Raw genomic sequence first — 21,207 nt, 5'->3', positions numbered from 1 at the left:
TCTTCCTTTCTCTCTATCTCTCTCTCTCTCTCTCTCTCTCTCTCTCTCTCTCTCTCTCTCTCTCTCTCTCTTTCTGTCTCTCTCGTCTTTTAATTTCCAAAGTGAGTGAGACTTAAAGTTCTCTAATTGTTGATAAGTAGAGTCTTAGTTGAAGACTCTGTCATCGGACTAAAGAAGTCAGGATACTCCCGCTCAGCATCAGCCGTAAGACAGACACACAGGGCGCTTTTGTGCTTCCTCTGGCCGTGCGCACATGGTTTTCTGCGCCCTGTGCTGAGATGAGGGAAGGAAGCCCCGTCTCTGAAGTAGCAGATGGCGCACGCCTTGTTCTTTGCTGCTGTGCGAGACGATGCAAGCAGAATGCCCTTCCCGGCTCGGAGCTTGTTTCTCCCTGTGCTGGAAACCTGCCGCCTTCTGGCCCCGTGCGTGCGCGCAGGGTGCAGGAGGGCGGCTGGGCAGTGTCCAGGCCCTCACCTCCCATGCCTCTTCATTGACTCACACTGGCCGGTAGTCAGAGGCCCTGCGTGCGGACGAGGCGTAGGGTATGTACTTTGGAGCTTAGTTCTTTTGGTTCACGGAAGGAAGGCCAGTTATCAAGAAGACTTTAAGAACAAAGTCTGTGAAAAAGCCCCGGTACCGCATCACCCTCGCTCGCTGTGGCCCCCTTAGGGGCAGCGGGGCAGGTGTCCCCAGGCCCTGCCGCCGCGAAGGTGAAGCCACAACCAGTGAGCTGCGTCGTTCTCAGGCCCCGTGGGTCAGCCGCGTTGGCTTTGCCCGGTCTTCTTGTTACTGGTGTGACCAGACCGTTTGACAGCAAGTTGTGATGCGGCCCTTCCCCCCTAAATTCTCAAGGTTCTCTCCTGAGAACGAGGACTTCTTTCACATGACAGGCACTTGACGACCCAGATCTGAACAGTTAGCAGTGACATGTGAGACCTGAACAGTCAGTCTAACAGATGGTCCTGTGCACAGTTTACCAGCCATCCCAGTAGGCCCTCTGTCCCCCATCCTGTCCCCACGCAGGCTCCTGCGGGGCCTGAGGGACGATGTCCTTAACCTGCGTTCCTCTGACCAGCTCCTCAGCCACCTGTGTTTTCAGAGAGCCGCTTTGTGGAAGGACCCTCAGTTGGGTCTCTGGTTTCCTCTGATTCCATCAACTGCTCGGTGACTGTCCTCCTCACCCCAGGAGGCACCTGCTGTCACTTTGTCATGTGGTCACAGGTTACCCTGGTGATATTTGATCCCTTTTCATGTGCCGTTTTCTTGTCCTAAGTGACGATTAAACTGGGCACAGTGGTTTGGCGCCCCTGTTTACTGTGATGTTGCAGTGAAAACTTGTGCCTTTGCTGGTTGCTTTCTCTGTATCTGTGTCACGTCAGTACGAAATCATGGACTTGTCAAGAGGCAGTGTCCGTTACTGTCATTCACTTTGGTGTTTGAACGGTCCCAGTTTGACAGGGAGGACCCCCTCCAAGCTGGCGTCTGGGTCCGTTTACCATTTACCCATCAGTTTGTGCCACTTGCCGGCACAGCAAGCTGCCCAGGCTGGTCTTGTCTTTTCCCTGCCCCAGCTCTGGAATCTGCTGTCTGCCCTCGGAGCCCTGGTTCCTTTGACGGGGAAACAGTGTCTAGAAACCAAGGCCCGGCCCACACATGCCCCCGCTACCGGGTGTCGGCCTTTCTGGGCCCGTGGCGAACAGACGTCATCACCCAACACCACGGGGTCTTCGCCGCACCTTCCCCTGTTGCCTGTCCCGTCTCCCACGGTGCCAGAGCACCAGGGCCTCTGAAATGGCAGAGTGCCACTGTCACCCTGCCTCTCAGCAGTGCTTTGACAAACCGAGGCATTTCAGGGCTTGTCAGTTTTCTGTACCTCCTGGGGCTGAATAAAATCTGTTGTCCTGAGTACTTAAAATAAGCTTCAACGTAAACCTAACAGCACACTATTGGAGATGCTGAAGAGTATTACTCAGTAATATAACAATACAGCATAATATACAACAGAGTGGGCTTTCTCATTTCATGTCAGATAAAATGGGGTTTTATTTGGAGGAATAGAATTTAGAAGAAATAGACTGAATAGAGGAAACAGCCGTTTCAGAGTGAGCTGCACTTGGCAAATTCAGTGAGTAAAGGTTGTAATTGTAACTTGAAGCTCAAGCTCTTTTCCCTGTGTTTTATTATGAAAGTCTTCAAACACACAGAGGAGTTGGGAGAATGGTGTAGTGAACACTCGTGCATCTGACACTTGCGTCCTATTCTCCGCATTTGGCCAGAGCTCACCCGTCCAGGAGTCCACTGGACCGACCCCTCCGTGAGTGCGCTTTGAACGCACACATGCCGTGCTCTGTCCCTAGCACTTCGCTCCATGTGTCGTTGACTGCAGCTTTTCCTGAGAGAAGCTGTAATGCGCTGACGTGCAGGAATCCTGAGTGGGCCTGACGAGACCCGCTCCCCTGAAAGTCCAGGCCAAGGCCTTCCAAAGTGAGAGGTGTCGGCCTTTACTGAGACCAGGAGGAACAGCTGTTCGGGCAGCGTGGTGCAGGCAGAGCCCACGGCGTCCCGAGGAGGAGACAAAGGCCAGGGGTGTAGATGAGAAGGGCAGGGGGACAGTTCCATCCGTAGGAGGAAGGCCGCTCCAAGTGCAGGTGACAGCACCGTGATGCTGGGTGTAAGAGTGTCTTTAATGTCCAGTCCCGGAGCCATCATGGCGGCTCTCCTGTTCCCCTTGCAAACAGCTCTTGGGGACACAGGCTGCCCGAGGCCCAGGTCAGAGGTGGTTTTGCTCTGTTTTAACTTTTCAAGGTTTGAGGAGCGAGACGGGCCAGGCGAGCGGCTCCTCTGGGACAGCAGCCCCGCTCTGTTTTCAGGTGGCTCTGTTGACACTTTACAGGTTGCCCATGTCTTACGTATGTAGTGCACTGCTTTTGATGGCTGAAGTGTCCCATTGTATGACGTGCCAGTTTGTCCATCCTTCTGTACATGGACAGCCTGGGCTGTTGGCGGCTTTTGGCATTATTATAAATCGGCTACGAACACGCCTGTACGAGTCTTCCTGTGGATGTATGTTCTAGTTTTTCTGGGGTAAGGTACCTAAGAGTGCAATTGCTGAGTGCCAGACCTTTTCTCAAGTGGGGACCATTGGGCACTCCCCTGACACTGTCCGAGGGTTCCAGCCACCCCACAGCCTCGGCAGTGTTCAGGACTGTCACTCCTTTTAATGGTAGCCATTCTGGGTAGTGTGGAGTGAGTCTCACTGGGACTTTTACTTGCAGTTCCTGGTGAGCACCGGGTTTGTGCACAGAACCTTTTCAATGTGTGTCTTACAGAGTGGGCGGGTGGAGAGCAGCTGCTTGGCAGCGTGCTGGAAATGCTTGATTCGGCCCCGCGCGCTGCCTGTTGGTCAGCTTCTCCAGGGCAGCCGTCGGTGTGGGTTTGACCGCCTGCTGGAGGCCCCGGGCTTTGCAGGGTTGGAGCTGGCTTCTCCCGTGGGTGCTGGGGGCATATGCCTGTTTGTGGGGAGCTGCCAGGGCGCTGGAGCCTGGCTTTTACTCACCTGGGCTTGGCATTGCTGTGGCCTTTGGTTCCAAACATGGTGTCCGCTGCTGAGCCGGTGGCCTCAGCCGGCTAGTGGGCCGTGGTCCCACCCCTGTGGTTCTCCTCTGAGGGTTTGCTGAGCCACCTTTCCGGGAAGACTCCCGTGGGCAGGACCGAGTGTGCTGCTCCCGGGCCGCCTCAGTGCCCTGCTGTCCTTGGAAGCGTGGCGCCCACAGAGGACCCCCACCCTCCTGGCTGATCCCCCCGGCCACTCAGTGACGTTTCTTCTTTTCCCCACAGCTTGTTCTCAGAACACAAACAGAACCTGTGAAGAGTGCCTGAAAAACGTCTCTGTAAGTAGCACGGGGGCCAGCACACGGCCCGGAAGCAGACCCAGTTCTGTAACCTGAGGGTCGCTCGTGTGTTTGGGGCTCTGCTGCTGGGGGTGTTTCGTGGTGGGACTGAGTGTTGTCTTAGCCTTCCTGAGGCACATCGAGCCGTCCACGAAGCCTGCAGGTGCCACCTGAGCACTGCCAGCGTGCATACTAGCTTCTGAGACAGGTGTAGCCTGTGAAGGTGTGCACCGGGCTCCCCAAGGTGCGGGCGGGGCGCCGGTGAGCAGTACAGCCCAGGGGGTGCGTTGCGGGCCTGCAGGAGCGCCTCTAACTGCTGACGGGTAACCTGTGCCCAGGGCCTCATGTTGGTGTCGTTAGACCTTAGAGGCCTGCTGGGGATGGGCTGTGACCCCGGCCTGGAGACGCAGCGGGAGTGCCCACAGTCACACCCCCCCCCCCCCGAAGGAGGGGGGGTGCCGTCCTGGGATCTAACGTGGACGTGTGCAGCTGGCCCTCAGGGAGAAGTAGAGAGTGACGCTGGGGAACTTGCCACCGTATAGAGCTTGTCACAGGACTCGTGGGCACAGCGCTGTTTGTTAGGGTCCTCCTGCCACGCCTCTTGGCAGCCCTGCAGCTGCGAGTGGCACCCGTTTCTGCACAGCGCTGCCCTGGGAGCCCGAGGGAAGCCGGCCCGTGCTGGGGGTGGCTGGGAGAAAAACTCTGCAGGGCCTTTGTCACGGCCTGCGTGGCAAGGGCAAATGGGACACGAGAGGGGCGACGCAGATTGAATAAGATCAAGAGACAGAAGTCAGATTTGAGAGCAAGACCAAGGGACTCAGCCTAAGAAAGACTGAGCCCAGAATCAGGTCAATGCTTGGCTTTTATTGAGAATCTTCAAAAGAAGCAAAACTGCAGAACGGTGAATCATTAACCGTGTATACGTGGGTGCCTTAAGGCTTGTTCCCATTACCTAAACCCCTTTGTACTCCAACAAATGCTATGCCTTCGTACATCACTGCACAGTCCCAGGACATTCTGTTACATGTCCTCCCAGGGGAGACAACTGATATCATTCCATCAGGTCTCAGTTTTCCAAGACGTCCCCCGAGAGAGCTTTACAGATATCATTCCATCCGGCCTCAGTTTTCCGAGACACTCTCTCGACTACAGGGTATGAGGCTAATGCAAAGGGGGTGGTCGTGGGATTGGCTGTAAGGCAACAGGCCTTGGCCCGGGGTTCTGGGGGAGGCCCCCCCCTCCAGTCGGGTCTTCTGGGTTTCACGACACGAGGCACGTCAGGAAAGATGCATCAGACGACTTCTGCCATAAGACGCTGCCATGTTTTTAAAAAGCATTTGTACCCATGTGGCAGTGTCGTGGGTCCCAGACACACCTTGTGGGTCATGCTTTTGCTGATGAAACTGGAAAGGAGCTCGTCTTGTCATTTCAGGTATTACCATGACAACACTGACCTGGCTCAGGTGGCCCTGGTCCCCACGTGGCTCTGATCATCAGGTGGCCCACATCCTCAGGTGGCCCTGGTCCTCTCTTGGCCCAGGTCCTCAGGTAGCTCAGGTCCCCATGTGGCCCTGGTCCTCACAGTGGCATTTTCTTGATGCTTCTTTTCAATGTGTGGGTTTTTCCGTTGGAAGTCATTTCGTCCATAAAAGTGGCCCAGGGTCCACGTGACTTTCAGTTCCTAGAGCCCTGTTGACATTGTCCTGTGTAACCCTCGCCTCCCGTGAGGGACGTGCCCAGATCACAGTGGGGTGAGCACTTCCCCTGAAGGCCTGATCCCCCACTCTGAACCCAGACAGGTCTGGTCAGAAACTCAGGGTGCACAGGATGCACATGCGTATGGATGAAAGTGAGGGATAGGCCGCGCCTACAAATCCGGGGATGAACAGAAGTTTCTGGAAGGGTGTGCGGTGCTGGGAGGCCTGATAGGAGCCTGAGCAGGCTGGAAGGGAGGCCGGGGGGCAGGCTGTGTGTCCTGTTGGTGTCGCTTGAATTGTTCGGCATGTGCATATGACTCCATTAATCTAACAGACCACCCATAGCACCAGCACAGAGGCACACTCAGCCTCCTAGAGAGCTCCGTGGCTGTGGGCAATGGTTGCAGAAAACCAGAACATCAGGCATTTAAAACTTGAGCTGTTTGAAAATGGAGGATTTACCAAAAATTGTTAAGCCAGGACAAAACCACTAAAATGCACGATAGTCTCCAACAGCCAGACTAAAAGGGTTTTATTGCTGTTGGTTAAGTGCGCTCTGAACCATTGTAAACACAGCACACTAACGTGGACACTACGTAAATAGGCCTGGGGAAGCCCAGGCCTCGTACTGTTTTCATAATAGACATTCACCCTGACCTGGGACAGAAAAACACCATGACTTTCCATCTCATTAAAAACTGCAAGGAAAAGTGTTCCTTCAAGGTATAAACTAACGAGCCCAGTCCTGACCTGTGCGGGCAGGCGCTGCAGCCTGAGTGCCAGTCTGGGCTCCCCATCGCTGCCCGTCCTGCCCTGGGCCGCCTCCCTGACTCGAGCACTGCGAGGTCCCAGCCCTGAGCCCCGACAGGCCCCTTTGAGCTCGCTTGCATCGTCTTTCGGACGGCCGGAGGTGATGCTGCTCACCCAGGCCACCACGGAGTGCTTAGTGAGCTCCTGCCATGGGCCAGGCTCGGTCAGTGTCACACAGATGCCTGCCCTTCTGCAGACAGGCTGATGGACGCCTGGGTGTGTCGGGAGGCGGCATTGCGGAAGGCAACAGGGTGGGGAGCAGTTTCTTTTGCTCGGGGTCGGCCTCCTGGAGGGGGTTAGGGAGACACCTATGTTTGGGGGAGGAACGTTCCAGGCTCTGAAGCAAATGGTGCAAAGGCCCTGTGCAGGGAGCCAGCTGGCATCTTTTAGGACCAGCATGGAGGCTGCGTGGGCGTGCACGGCGCCTAATGGAAGAGGCCTGAGTAACACTGGCCGTGGTGGGCGGGAGATGTTGAGTGCTGTGTTGGGGTGGGGGCCGGGGCCACTATCATCCCTAGAGTGAGCGGACAAGTGGGTGGCGGTAGAGATGGTGTGGGGTCGAGTCCTCAACGGTCTGGTTCTGTGTGTTTTCCTTGGAGTTCCAGCGCTCACCCAATGTCCATCTCTTTCAGTGTCTTTGGTGCAACACCGATAACAGGTGCCTGGATTACCCAGTGACCAAAATCCTGCCTCCTGCTTCTCTGTGTAAGCTGAGCTCTGCACGATGGGGCGTGTGCTGGGGTAAGTCCTCATTTTCAATGGCTTCTTGCAGAATCAATGCCAACTTGAGAATTCTGGTGATGCCCAGTTAGCCTAAGCTGCCAGGAGACACACTCCAGTACAGCGGTTCTCAACCTGTGGGTCATGACCCCTTTGGGGGTCGAACAACCCTTTCACAGGGGTCGCCGGGTACTTGTATGTGGGCGTATCTGCATGTGGGCCTGGAGACGGATAGAGGAGCGGTGTCTCGGTTCCTAAGACCATCGAAAATATGTGTTTTCCGATGGTCTTAGGCGACCTCTGTGAAAGGTGGAGAACCGCTGCTCCAGTAGTTGTGTGATGCTCCCCACAGGAAGTCGGGGGTCTGGGAAAGCCACCAGGGTCCCGGGAAATCTGGAGCCCAGCCAGCCGGCCGCCTTGGCCGCGCACTGGGCCTCTCCAGTCCCGGCGGCTGGGGAGGGTGAGTGGAGGGCTGCCGCTGGACATCCCCGCACCCCCCGTGTCGGTGGTGTTCGCGTGTCACTGTGATTCCTCGCGCTGTCTGCAGCGGCTCCGACTTCCCGCAAGGAGTCTCCGTCAGGGTGGGCACGTGCCTGCCTTTTCTTGGTCCCTTTGTGTGTGCTTGGTGTTATCGGTGTTCTTTCCTCAGGAAGGTGGCCCTTTCTGAGATCAAGCTGGCTCCTGGTTTGTCTTTTACACTCACTTGCGGTGTGTTGCTACATGGATCCCGTTTTTACATAGTCGGGTTTATCAGTCCTTTTTTATGTGGCTTCCAGTTTGGGGTTGTGCAGAGGTCGTCTTCTCTTTTTTTTTTAATATCTTATTGGGGAATTGGGGGAGGGGAACAGCCAAGTTGTTGTCCTTCAATCTTAGTTTTGGAGGGCGCAGCTAGCTCAGCTCCAAGTCCAGTCGCCATCGGCCACCCGTCGGCAGCTCATGGCCGCTCAGCTCAAGGTGCCGAGTTCAATCTTAGTTGCGGGGAACGCAGCCCACCATCCCAAGCGGGAGTTGAACTGGCAACCTTGTTGTTAGGAACACGTGCTCTCACCAGCTGAGCCATCCGGCCACCTGTTGGCAGCTCACTGGCCCATGTGGGAATCGAACTGGCGGCCCTGTTGCTCAGAGTTTGCACTCTTAACCAACTGAGCCACTCAGCTGGCCCCAAAGGTCGCCTTAAGCGACTAAAGGAACCAGTGTTTTCTTGGGGCTCTTCGCTGCTTCAGCTCGTGTGTGTGCGTCTTGGATCTGCCTGCAGTTTACTCCTTATCTAATTGATTTCCATCTTAGACTCCGTCAGCTTCCATCAGAAATGCTCATTTCCAGTGTCACGGCCCCAGGGACCCACAGTGTGTGTAGTTGTGGGTTGCCAGGTGCGTGGGCATACACGGGTGTGTGCACGCACACGCACTCGTCATGCGGGCTCAGCTGGCATGGTCTCTGCTGCCCTCATACAGAAGCGCCTTGCTGGGCCTCCCTGCCCTCTGTGGAGCCGGGTGGGGATACTGGACAGATGAGATCCACAGCAGTTTATTTGTCATGTGTAGCCACAGCCCTGGGAGGGGGACACAGGACCAGGCCATGGGCTGTGGGAGTAGGCTTGGCTGTAACGAAGGTGCAGTGTCGAGGTCCTGAGGGAAGATGTGATCATTGAAGCAATGCCACGGGCTGGCGCCTGCCCCCCAGGGATAAGCAGGGACTGCGCCTGGTCCCCACAGTGAGGACGGTGGCTTGGCCAGCGCCTTCCCCGTGGGAGCAGGTGGGGAGGGGGATTTGTGGTCGGGCCATTAGAGGCCCTCCTGGCTTCAGCAGATGTCGGGGCGCACTGGACACCAAATGTAGGCCTGTTCCCGTACCTGCTTTTCATCCTTACAATTTAGTCATTTTACCCAGTGTGGGCAAAACTGTTATGGGGTCAGTGGGAGACCTTACCTATATATGTGTATCTGGAGAGCAGTGAGGTCCTTACCGTTCTGAACCTTTGTCCAGAAGCAGGTGGCACTGCCTTCATCGGGCACCCCTCCATCCTTAGTGCCACAGTCGCTGTGTGGGGCTAACTGGAAAAGGAGCCCAGCTTTCTTTCCTTTTATGACGGGATTTCTGTTCTTATTTGTAACTGGTTTTAGCTGTTAATTAGGAAAGCTATTTGGGGGGAGAAAGATTTTATTTTATTTTATTTTTTATTTATTTATGTTTTTAAAGGTTTTTATTGGGGAATTGGAACAGCGCTGGGGAATTGGGGGAAGGGAACAGACAAGTTGCTTTCCTTTTGTTCTTCAGTCTAGTTGTGGAGGACGTTGCTTCACTAGCCCAAGTTGCCACCATCATTGTGTTCTTCCCGGGCGAGGCACATTAGTCACCGGCGTCTGGATGGCCGCTTACGGGCGGCTGCTGGCTACACACGGTAGCCCATGGCAACCCACTGCCACAGGGACTGCAGCCTACGCAGTCACCAGCGACTCACGGCAGCCCAGCTCCAGGTTGAGCTGTTGTTCAGCATCTTAGCTGCAGAGGGCAGTGTCACTGGCCTTCATATGTGGGATCCGAACCGGGGTCCTCTGGCGTCCCAAGCCAGCTCTTAACTAACGCGCCACTCGGCCGGCCCGAGATTGACTGGTTTTAATTTACAAATCCTTAACAGGAGCTGAGAAGAATTGGAGAGCCTGTCTTGAGTTTGTACTTGTCTCTGGAGTTTGGTCTAGACAGGAAGTCATATTCTCATTTGATGCCGATTGGGTGGCCGTGTCCACACTGCGCATCCATGGTCCCATTCGGCTTGCCATGGCCAGTTAGTTTCTGTGGGAAGTAAATGGAACGCTCTCCGCTTTGACTTAAATAACCGAATAAGCCACCTCAAGCTTAACTGTCGTTTCCATGAGTTCCACAAAGTTAACACTTAAAGTGTTTCAGGAGACTTTCTGGTTTTGTCACTTCTCTTGGGCTTGACACATCTTTTCAGTATCTGGTGGTGGGAAGAGCTAGCTCCCCGTGACCTTGCCCGTGGTTAATCAACACTGTCGGGGTGCCGGCTGCTCTGAGATTGGGGGTCGGGGGCTGCTCCCGGCAGGCGGCTCCTGACTTAGCTCTGACCCTTGGTGTCTGCAGTGAACTTCGAGGCACTGATTATTACCATGTCGGTGATCGGGGGCGCCCTCCTCCTGGCGGTTGTCACCTGCTGCTGCTGCTGCTGCAGGAGGAAGAACAGGAACCGGAAGCCAGACAGAAGCGAGGAGAAGGCCATGAGGGAGCAAGAAGAAAGGAGGGTGCGACAGGAAGAGAGGTGAGGCCGCAGACGCGCCCTCTCGGGGGCGCCCTTCCGAGGCACTCAGGTCTGGGGGCAGTGGGAGGTGGCTGTGGTGCAGAGCGGGGAGCTGGGGCGGGCACCTGGCCAGGGGCCACCGCCCTTCTTCAAAGGCCTGCCGCCCTGTGTCTGTTTCCTCCAGTCAGTGAAGCCAGGGTCGTGGCTGTGGGTTCTTGATGCTGCAGTGGCAGTTTGTCCAGCCTTCATTTATGATGAGCAAACGGGGGCTCAGAGACAGAGGAACGCATTTGCTCAGGTCACTTGTCTGCCTGTGGCCAAATTGGGTCTCTTGTGCCATCAAAGCTGATAAACAGCACTTCCTGGTTACAGAGCACTTCAGCGGGTGTGTGACGTGGCCATAGGATGGCCCTTGGTCACTGTCCCTCCCTGAGAAGGGACAGGGTGTGGCTCAGGGAGGTGCTGACTTGTCAAGACAGCAGCTGGTGATTCCTGAGGCTGGACGGGTTTCCATGCCGTCACCCTGAAGTCATGTGCCCCTAGAAAAAAGCTAGCATTTTCATGTTCCTAACCATCTGTAGAACCTAGCACAAGAATTTTACTGATCAGTACATTTTCTTTATGTGAGAAAAGAACTTCTAAAAACTCATGGCATCGGCCATTTGAATTGCTGTTATTGAAATAAAGAATTGAATGACACAGTGTTGGGGCAGCTGAGAAAACCGTGCTCAGCGTCACCCTGCCTGTCCCCGTTCCAGTGTGGCCCGATGGCCGAGCTCGTCCCCACCCTGCCTCGTTCCGGGGAACCAGAACAAACCCACAGCTTCTCTGCTAAAGAAATGAAAGGTGCTGCTTTTAAAATTAAACTGTATTTTGGTGCTAAACGAGATTTCTTGGTTTTTTAGGAGAGCAGAGATGAAGTCAAGACATGATGAAATCAGGAAAAAATATGGTAAGAACCGTTTGACTCTCCCTTTCGTTTGGTGAGGAGCTGATGCCAAGCCGTCGTGGTCATTGTTAGCGCCCCAGAGGTTGAGCTGTGAGCTCGTCGGGACAGAAGTGTGTCGCTTCTGGGAGGAGCTTTTTCCAAGAGGGGCTGCTGTGAACTGATCCCTCCGGAGGCCTTGGAGACGAGCCTCGGAACAAGTTTTCTCAGCCAAGTCCCTCCAGGGACACTTGTTTACTTAGGAAGCACAAGGCGTCACAGCGGTCCACTGTGGGCCCTTTCCTGTTGTCACCCTGTCTGCTTTATAGTGGGCTGTGCCGTGGAACTGCGAGACGAGGTCTCTGGTCCCCGTCTGGGGGTATGTCACTGTCACTCCGACCTCAGGGTTGTAGCTGTGCCCTTTTAAGGAGCAGCCAAAACTGAGGCTATGCTGTCGCTTTTCCTGTTTGCTGGGTGTTTTGTCCTGGTTTTGTTTTGGTTTCGTTCGGAGGTCTAGGGAGTGACTGTTTTTGAGTGTTTGACAGCACCAAGTTTGCTCCTGTGTTTAGCTGCTTCTGTACTGATATTCAAACCCAGGGATGGCATTAGCGTTTTCTTCCCCTGCTCAGTGATCGCTCAGTATTGTGGGAAATGATAGAAGTGTACTCCTTTGGCCTGTCCGACGGAAGCCCTGGGGCCTCCAGCCCTGAGCCGCTGTGCCGTGCCTCCCTCGACCCTGTGCCCCCGCTAAGTGAACCAGGCTGCTGTGCTAAATCCTAACCCGACCAGGAACACTTCAGAGTGTTCTCGGACCGTGCACTTGAAGTCCTCCGTGTGTGTAAAGAAACACCGTGTTCCAGTGGTGGTGTAGGCTCCTCCCCACTGAAACAGTAAATTCCGACGGAAGGCTCAGTTCCCTGACAGGGCTGCTGGTGCCCTGGGCTGTGCACGGCCCGCTGGCGGCCGTCCTTCTCGCCGCCTGTACAGGCCTCTGAGGGTCACGAGTGTGTGCCGTGTACCCCGCGAGGCCTCAGGGTGGGGTTGACCCTGGCGGCCTCCACGTGTTGGGTCTGGGGCCCAAGGCTGCTGCCCCTGCTGCGCGGGCCTTCGGGGCCCTGTGAGCCCCAGCTGCTCCTCCTGTCCTCAGCCCCGGCCTCGATGCTCTTCCCGCCCGCAGCACGAACCCCAGTGTCAGGCCCTTCTCTGGTGTGGGTGGTGGGGGCTCGCCTGTGGTGCAGCCCCCTGTCCTGTAACCTCCCCGGGCACCCAGTGCTCGCCCGCGCCCCCCTTGGCTGGGGCAGCTTGGTTTTCCATGAAAGTGAGACGCCTCCAGAGGAGCTTTCTGGCATCTGATTAACATGAATGTAGACATAAGACAAGGTGAACGTGTGCGGGCGCACACGGCAGTGCTTTCCAGTGCCAAGCACTGGGACGCGGCTGTGCCCCTGCTCTCGGGGGGCAGGGCCTGAGGCCAGGGCTCTCAGCCGAGGGCGCACTTGCTGGGACGGGCACCGATGTCCCTACTGTTTCCGTGGTTAACTGGCCTTTCCTTACACTGATGACATTAACTTGTGTGCTGCCAGTTTGCGTGAGGCCCATCGAATAGCCTGGATGTCAGAAAGCCCTACTGCACGGAGGAAGGGACGAAGCCCTGGGGGTCCCCAGGGACGAGGGGGTGGCACGCGAGTGCCATGGGCCAGTCAGCACAACACCAGCACGAAAGCCTTCTCTTGGTTTTACGAGGGGCCTGCTTTCCTCATCACAAAGCCGTTCACCCTTCTCCCCTCTGAACTGGAAGTAGAGCTGGGAGCTGTTGCATTTTCTCAACGTGACCTTGACTGCTGCGTCCTGGGCTGAGCCGGCTCTTCACCGAGTGTGTGTGCTCTCCCCAAGTCGGAGGCCCCATCCTCCTGCTGCACCCTCCGCCTCCTCTCCCCCTTTCTTATCTTCTCCCCACCCCAACCCTAAAAAAAACAAAACCCTGCGATAGGCGGACAGGCTGCTGCAGGCTCTTGGGGGGTGGGGAGTATATGTCCCTGTGACGAGAACTCGCCTCGTCTTCAGGTCCTTGTTTTTATGGTTAAATACACATTTTACTGTGGTTATGTCCTAATACTTGACAGTTAAGTTGATGGTGGCCTTAGTTCATTTTGTATACTTAATTCTAAAAGTTAATCAACATTTATAAATAAGGACATTTAAAGTAAGATGGTTTTGTTTTGTTTTCTGTGTAATATTACCCAACCACTGTGGGAAGAGATACCGGCTTTAAATGTCTTAATTTCTCCTTGAGAGAATCAACAAATAAGTCTTTACTTCTTAGGATCTGCTTTCTTAAAATTATTGCTTTTGATAAATTTTATTTTAATTTTAAAGTTCCCTGTGGTGTGACTTGCAGAAAAGGTCTAGCGGAGTGTTTGAACCTGCTTAGAACACCTGTTTTTCTTATGGCCTCATGGAATCTTCATATAAAACTCAATTGTATTGCTTTCTTGGATTTTGTTTCTTGTCGGATGTGTGCATTTGTAACCAAGTCCATTTTGTTTTCAGGTTTGTTTAAAGAAGAAAACCCATATGCCAGATTCGAGAACAACTAAACTGCACTCCACCGGGCAAGCAGCCCAAGGCCGCCCTCTTTTGACCTTGAAGTGAGCCGGTGGGGGCTGCCCTGGGGGCAGGCCTGCCTCCTCCTGTGAGCTCTGTCCCCTTTTCTGTTTCTGTTTCATCACTTGAGATGTTAAGCCTATCGGGGTTTGCTTTTTGTTTTCATTGTGACTTTGAGGAGGAAACTGCACATTCCACTGGCCTGTGAGCTAACTAGCCGCACAGCCCAGCCCCCAGCCACTCGTCCTTCGTGAGTCTGTTCCTGGCCCCACCCTCAGCTTCATGCAGCGAAGGACAGTTGTCTTTCCTTGTACGCTGGGATCGACCAGTCCCTCGTCATTCCCCTAAAACCACAGGCGGGCACTTCCGGGCATCAGTTCAGGCGGCTTTGTACGTCCAGGGTGCAGAGTCAGCGGCCTTCTGACCTCAGCTGCCGTGCCAAGTACAGACGAGTAAACTCACCTGAAACCGTTTTGGTTTTTTTTTTTAATAATTATTGGATTTTATTCCTCCACCTAAAAGATTTCACCAAAAAACTTTACTATCAAATTCAGACCATTTATTGGATGATTTTTCAATTTGTACCTTTACTATTGGGTTGTTGGAAAAGTCATGACGTATTTTTTTCTATGTTTTTTGTTGCTAAAATGCATTATGACTTTTCTGACAACCCAATAGAACATGAAGACTGTTTTCCAGTGAGAGCCTGAGTTACAAATGCAGTTCTAAAACAACCCTCCTGTGCTCCCGGAACAGTGTCAGTCCTGTGTGCAGTCACCTGTCCTCGGGGACGCTCTCCTGGATTTTGGAGCGTCTCCCTGCCGGCAGGCAGTGTGCGAACCCCAGCCCCATGCTCTGGGAAGCCCCTCGGGGAGGCTCTGCACCGGGCGGTCGGGGGTCTCCACAGCACACAGAGCCACTGCTGATTGTCCTGCCCTGAGCTGCGCCCCTTTGGCCTAGTGTGACGTCAGACTGTCCTTCAGAGGCACCTTCTGTAAGGTCGTCATTGGTGGCCTCCAGGGGGCCTGTGGCGCCATATACGGTGGTTTTGTTTCTTTCTGATGAAGAGGCATGGCTTCAGTAGATGGACTAGCACATGGCTAGGCAGCAGCAGATGAGGAAGTACCAGGGAGCAGCTTGTCTTAGGCCTGGAAATAGTCCCTGTGCCAGATGACTTTGAATTTGGCAAACACTGAGCTTTGGGAAAGCAGGTCAGTGCGCACGTAGCAGAAGCCACGCATCCATGTTCACATTCCTGCTCCCCACGCGTCAGACAGTCATGTGCGGGGCCGTGCGAGATACCAGCCAGCAGCCTGAGGAGCCTTTAACTGCAGAGGTCTGTGCTGTGAGTTAACATTTCTACACACACTACGAAACTAACCTTTAAAAAGCCTTTAGTCTTATTTCTCTGACTTCTTGGGCATTTGACAGCAATTTCAAGTGCTGTGAAACATTCCTGAGTGTTTTATAGCAGCCTGCGAATTTTCACTTTCTGCTGTTTATTCATAGAAGAAACTTTATAACAATAGATTTAATGGCCTTGATGTTGCTGCAGTAGTTAAAACGTTCTGTGGATTGCTCAGTGTGGGCTGCTGTGCGGAGAGCAGAGTTGGGGTTGCTCAGTACAGTGTGTGTAACCTTGTCACGGAACCCAGAGCCCACCGGGCCATCGGGGGGCCAGCCTGGTCCACGTGCTGCTCTCTGATAGAGCACTGAGAGCAGCCCACACTTACAGCTTCAAGGAAGCCAGAAGTTTGGAGTGCCTTAATTTTTAACCAGTTTCCAGTAAATGATTTAATACATGCTTTCGCTGAATATACTTTGTTCCTTGTGTTTCATTTCTCAGTGGTGTCGATATGATTACAGATGCTCCTCCACTGCCGATGGGGTTACGTCCTGATAAACCCATTGGAAGTCAAAACTGCAGTTCATAGATCAAACCTGCGAGCATCGTAGCTCAGCCTCGCCCACCGCATCCACGCTTAGGACACTTAACATTAGCCTGAGACACTGTCAAGACCCATTGTCACCCTCATAATCGCAAGGCTGACGTGGGGCTGTGGTTCACCCACTGCCCAGCATCACGAGACAGGATCATACCGCATACCCCAGCCTGGGAATGGACCAGAATTCAAAATTCACGCTATGGTGACTTCATACCTGCTGACTTCATACCACTTTCGCACCATAGCAAAGTCGAAAAATTGTAAGCTGAACCGTCATACGAATAAGGGACCACTGGCACTTGGAAAGCAGGGGAGACAGACACTCTAGATGAAGACAGACTTTGTGCCCGTCTCATGATGCGAGCGGTCTCCCAGCCTCACTCCCCAGGTCCTGCCACCTGCCACCCTGCCCAGGCAGCCCCAGCCCAGCTGTGCTGTCCTTCTGCTTAGCTGGAACCAGGTTCCAGGAACCCAGCAGAAAGCACTTCTGTCTCTGCGCTTTGCATCCTTGGCTCCCCTGTTTGAAACACGTAACTGTTGACAGACATCCTCCCACCCTCCGTCCTCTGAGTTGCTGCTGAGCCGTTATTAGTCAGGCATTGGGACTCTGGGACTCGCTCAGCTGTTAGTGTCTGTAGGTGCTCATCAGACTGCTGGCACCATCGGCCCCGTGGGAAGTGTTTGCCCCCCGCACAGCCCAGCTGCACCTCACCCACCTCCAGGTGAAAGTACAGCGAAAGATCCACTTCCCTTCTTCCTTCTAGAACGTCTCAAGTTACAGGCCTACATCTAGAATGGGGGAGGCGGGAGGTGGTGTCTCCGCCCCTGGACACAGTCACGGTGGCCTTGGACCTAGCATGTCATTAGAGGGTGTCCAGTCCACATGGGAAACGTACATCAGCCTTGGACTCATTTAGGAAGTTGGATGGTGACGCTTCTGCTCTGAGGGGTGGGATGGCGAGTGACGTGTGCGTGGCCCGTGGGGTTAGTTCCTGGAAGTAGAATTCTGAATCAATGTGTCCATGGTGCTTATTTAAAATGCTGGTAGAATCTGCCAAATTTTCCCCCACAGGGAGGGACACCTCACTAGGAGGGATCTGTGACACTTTGCAAGATGTATGGAGGTGAATGGCCCCATGCAGTTTTGCCAAAACCTCATCTGGAAGTCAGTCGCCCTGAGACCGCGGTTCTCAAGCAACCCAAGGGGAAGCGTGGGCCCCACGTGTGCACAGGTGTGTTTGGTGTGGGTGGGGATGGCGAGCGGACACTGGCATGGGGACATCGTTGACAGCATTAGGACCACCGTGGCTGAAGTCATGTCCGGGGAGCTGAGTGTCAGGAGCTTGGGCTCCATCCTGTGGGTGCTTCTGTGAGATGGTGGCAGTCACAGTTCCTAAGAAATCATGGGAAAAGGTGGGACCCACCTGGACCTGCCACGTGGATGGTCCCCAGGCTCCCCATCCCCCACCCCGCCCTGTCTAGGCCTCCTCTCCTCTCCACAGCACCCCTGCTGGTCCCTCTGCTCCCCACAGTGCTGCCATGCAGCTCACAGGCCCTGGGGACCGCACCCTGGTCAAGCGGTGGCTGATTCGGTGGCCGTTCTCAGTGCTCCTTACCAGGAGGCACGGCATACATCCCGTGAGTGCCTGGATACTTAGAAGAAACCCACGTGCCTCCTGGCCAGCGCTGCCACTTCAGAGCTTTCTCTGGCCACATGTCCACTTTGAGGAGCCACAGGACCCAGCATCAGCCACATCTGGGGAATAGAGACCATACTGTGCCCCCTAATACAGACATCTGGTCGAGCCTGACGGGGCACAGGAGGCACCGATGCCCCAAGTGAGTTGTAGGGGGTGAGCCGGTAGGTAGCCTGTTGCCACCCCTTGTCCCTGGTCCCATGCCTTCTGCTGGGGACACAGCCTCCCAAATGGCCTTTGAGTCAGAGTGTCACAAGCGTAGAAGGGCAGAAGTGGCTGGTGTGCTGCTTGGACTTGTTCCCCTCAGCTGCTCGCCTGGACGGACCGCAGCACCCTGGTGGCTCAGCTCGGGGACATTCCCAGTTGGTGGCAGCTTTGCTCCCTGTGGTCTTGTGGCTGGGTGTCCCCTGGGTTTTCGGAGTCCTGTGCCTGCAGTGGAGAAGTGACACCTCCACTAGGTTCCAGTGGCAGGAGCTGGTCACTGCATGGTGCCTGGGAGTGCGCTCCTGGCCAGGCAGCCGCCGGCCTCACGAGGGCCACATCTGGGACACGTCCAGCAGTTGGGAAACTGCGTTCACTTGAGGTGATTCCATCTCACAGCACCCACTTCTCCATAATGCTGGTTACAGAGGCCCTAATGCAGGTCCCTCCCTGCACAGTGTACCCCAACCTCGCCGGGAAGCCCCAGGGGCGCCAGCTCAGCGGACTTGGACTTGACAAGGCTTTTCTCCCCAGAGCTAAGCAGTGCCATTCAACCCGCAGTCATGGGCAAACCTCTGATTGTTCTAAAGCCTATACTAAACAATTGCTAATGACAGATAAATCACCAAATACAGTCAACATAACGTGCTTGAGTAATTTCTTTTACAAATTCTAGTTCTTTACACTTAGGGACAGAGGCACTGAGTCGACAAAATAAAGTCAATTTTCTTCGATAGCAGGGGTTGCGATGGGGCTTTTAGAGTGAGGTTGGAGACGGCTGAGGGGTCGCTGTGAGCCCCGGCCCTGTCCACGGCTCCCTGCCGCTGGCCTGCCCTTCTTGACGCTAATAAGCCCCTCTCGGGGCTTAACCTCACGTTCCCATGTTTTGCACGTGTTTCTCGTCTACTTCCCAGGTGATCACATTTGGCCAAGTTGAATCAAGTGTCTCAGACTGAGGGTGAAGATGTGGCATTTTCTTTGTGCCGCATGATTTCTAACTTTGTATCCCAATTAACAGCGCTGCCATGTTTGCTTTTTCAGCATTTTTACAAAATCGCGAGGGCTACCTCCAGTTACTCAAAGGGTCTTGGAGACTTATGTTCAAAGGGCAGTCGGCGGGGTGCTGCCCTGTGTCCACTCAGGTGCCAGCAGGGCCCCGGCCAAGGAACAGCACTACCTGGAGAGTCATCAGCTCGACAAAAAGAAGAGTTAACTCTGTCAGTATAAAGGGAGGTTAACCCCCATGAAGAATTGTTAGCCAGGCATAAAGATAGTTAACCAGACATAAAGATAGTTAACCAGGCATAAAGATAGCCAGGCATAAAGATGGTTAACCAGGCATAAAGAATAGTTAGCTAGACATAAAGATAGTTAACCAGGCATAAAGATGGTTAACCAGGCATAAAGAATAGTTAACTAGACATAAAGATGGTTAACCAGGCATGAAGATAGATAGTTAACCCCTCACCACAGAGGGTTGCTGCTACCAGGTGACTGTTGGTAGAGCAGGCTTCAGGGCACCAGCTGCCACCAGGAGGGGGTGGATGATTGACACCCAGAACCTGAGCGGGGGGTCCCTGCCCTGGCAGGAGGCAGCACTGTCCTGAGCTGGCTCGGAAGCCTTGGGAAGGGTTTCTTAGAGCCAGAACCGCAGGGTGGGAGCACAAGGTTGGATGACTTGCTCAGGAGACCCAGGGCCCATTTCCCAAGAGGGTTGTCAGGGCGTGCCCCTCCCCAAGTGGACTGCCCCCCAGGACACTGGTCTGGAGAGGTGGGACCAGTGCAGAGAAGCCTGCGTGCTCAGCCAAAGGGCTGGGATTGGTGACTCAATTCCAGGGGCCCAGACACCAGAATTAGGAGATTGTTTCAGAGGACATGGGGAGCTCAGGGCTGTGCTCGGAAAACACATGGTGCTGGGTTCTAGAATCAGAGCCCACAGGCCCGGCACTGGGAGGGCGGGGGCTGCTGGCAGCGCCAGCCCTCACCCTCCTCGACTCCCTGGACAGTCTCCTCCAGGTCCCCAGGGGCCGACTCCATGCTCCTCCGTCACACCTCTCCCTGACCCCATGTGTCTTACAGGCCTCTCACCACAGCCAGCACAAGCCAGACCCTGTCACCCAGGCCCCACAGTGTGCAGAGTGCAGCAATGGGCTGGCCTGCCCGCACCCCCCAACCCCAGATCCATGCTGCCACCCTCTGCCCCTCCCCAGATATTCAGCACGGCTGGCCCCACTGTTCTCTGCTGCCACTCCTGCCCGGCAGCCTCTCCTCATCCCTGGCCTGAGGGACCCCTTTAAACTTTGTGGGGACCCACACAACCCCCGTGGCTCCCACTGCACTTAGAAATAGTCCCTAGTTCTCGTGATGGCCTGTTTCAGAAGAGGGTTGTGTAGCAAAGCAGTCCCCAAATGCCCAAGGAGCTGAGAGGACAAAGGGGCAGACAAGCCCAGCTTGTGGGTTGGTCAGTTTAACAGGGAGAGAGTTAAGAAAACACTGAGGGCCACTCGCCAGAGAGAACTAAGGGAAATCCTATGACCGGCCCAGAGCTGTGTGTGCATAGCCAAGGGAAGGGGAGAGGGCTGAGGATCGAGGGCCCGAGCTTACCCAGATGGCACGATGGTGGGTTAGCTTTAAGATGGAGCCACTCATGTCCTGCACAATCTGGAAGGCCCCTTGGCCTCCACCTGCATCTCCCTGTCTTTCAGCACACCACTCCCTCTCGGCTGTGCTTGCTACCTAGAGCACCTTCTTAGGCATCCCAGCAGCTCCTGCCCCTGCTCCCTCCCTCTGTTCAGGTGTGTGCATTTTCCCTGGCCAACTATCTGAAGAGCCCTCCTTTGCTAGGATCTGCTCCCTAACTTACAGCTATTGTTCAGTTCTTCTGGCCACCTAATGTAGCAGGCTTTAACTACAGAAGCAGAACCAGTAGGGTACCTGTCTGTCCATCCATCTATGCATCCATCCATCTACCCACTTCCCCCCACTCATCTATCTATCCATCCATCCATCCATCCCCACCATCCATCCACCCATCCATCCATCCACCCACTACCACCATCCATCCATCCACTACCATCATCCATCCATCCATCCATCCATCCATCAATCCATCCACACACTACCACCATCCATCCATCCACTACCACCATCCATCCATCCACTACCACCACCATCCATCCATCCATCCCCACCATCCATCCATCTATCCATCCATCCATCCATCCATCCATTATATATCTAATCATCTATCCATCTATACATCATCCATCCATTCGTGCACCCACCCATTCACCCACCCATCCACTTCACAAATGCTTTCTGAGCTCGTGGCAGGTGCTGGTGCTGGGGCTTGAGACAGATAATGAACAAATAGATTGGCATAAGCCATCTGAGGTGGTGAGTGAGCTTTCCAATGTGTCAAGGTGGCTGGTGGGAAACACCTCAGAATTTCCTTTCTTGTG

The 21,207-nt window shown here is 54.5% G+C and overlaps 1 protein-coding gene across 1 annotated transcript in view; it reads left to right on the top strand.

Moving 5' to 3' along the window:
• PTTG1IP (PTTG1 interacting protein) overlaps window positions 1-15,721 on the top strand; it is a gene marked incomplete at its 5' end in the record, with an annotated part of 18,929 nt that extends 3,208 nt beyond the window's left edge. The window contains 5 exons of the mRNA XM_019625004.1: window positions 3,838-3,890; window positions 7,030-7,138; window positions 10,220-10,394; window positions 11,279-11,325; window positions 13,849-15,721. Coding sequence (XP_019480549.1) covers window positions 3,838-3,890; window positions 7,030-7,138; window positions 10,220-10,394; window positions 11,279-11,325; window positions 13,849-13,895 — 431 coding nt within the window. The remainder of the gene's footprint in view (window positions 1-3,837; window positions 3,891-7,029; window positions 7,139-10,219; window positions 10,395-11,278; window positions 11,326-13,848) is intronic.
• Between the last annotated feature and the right edge of the window lie 5,486 nt (window positions 15,722-21,207).

The sequence above is a fragment of the Hipposideros armiger genome, unplaced genomic scaffold (assembly GCF_001890085.2).
Source record: "Hipposideros armiger isolate ML-2016 unplaced genomic scaffold, ASM189008v1 scaffold_612, whole genome shotgun sequence".
Classification (NCBI taxonomy): Eukaryota; Metazoa; Chordata; class Mammalia; order Chiroptera; family Hipposideridae; genus Hipposideros; species Hipposideros armiger.
Note: the sequence above shows the minus strand (reverse complement) of the source record. Positions and strands in the feature narration are given on the sequence as shown.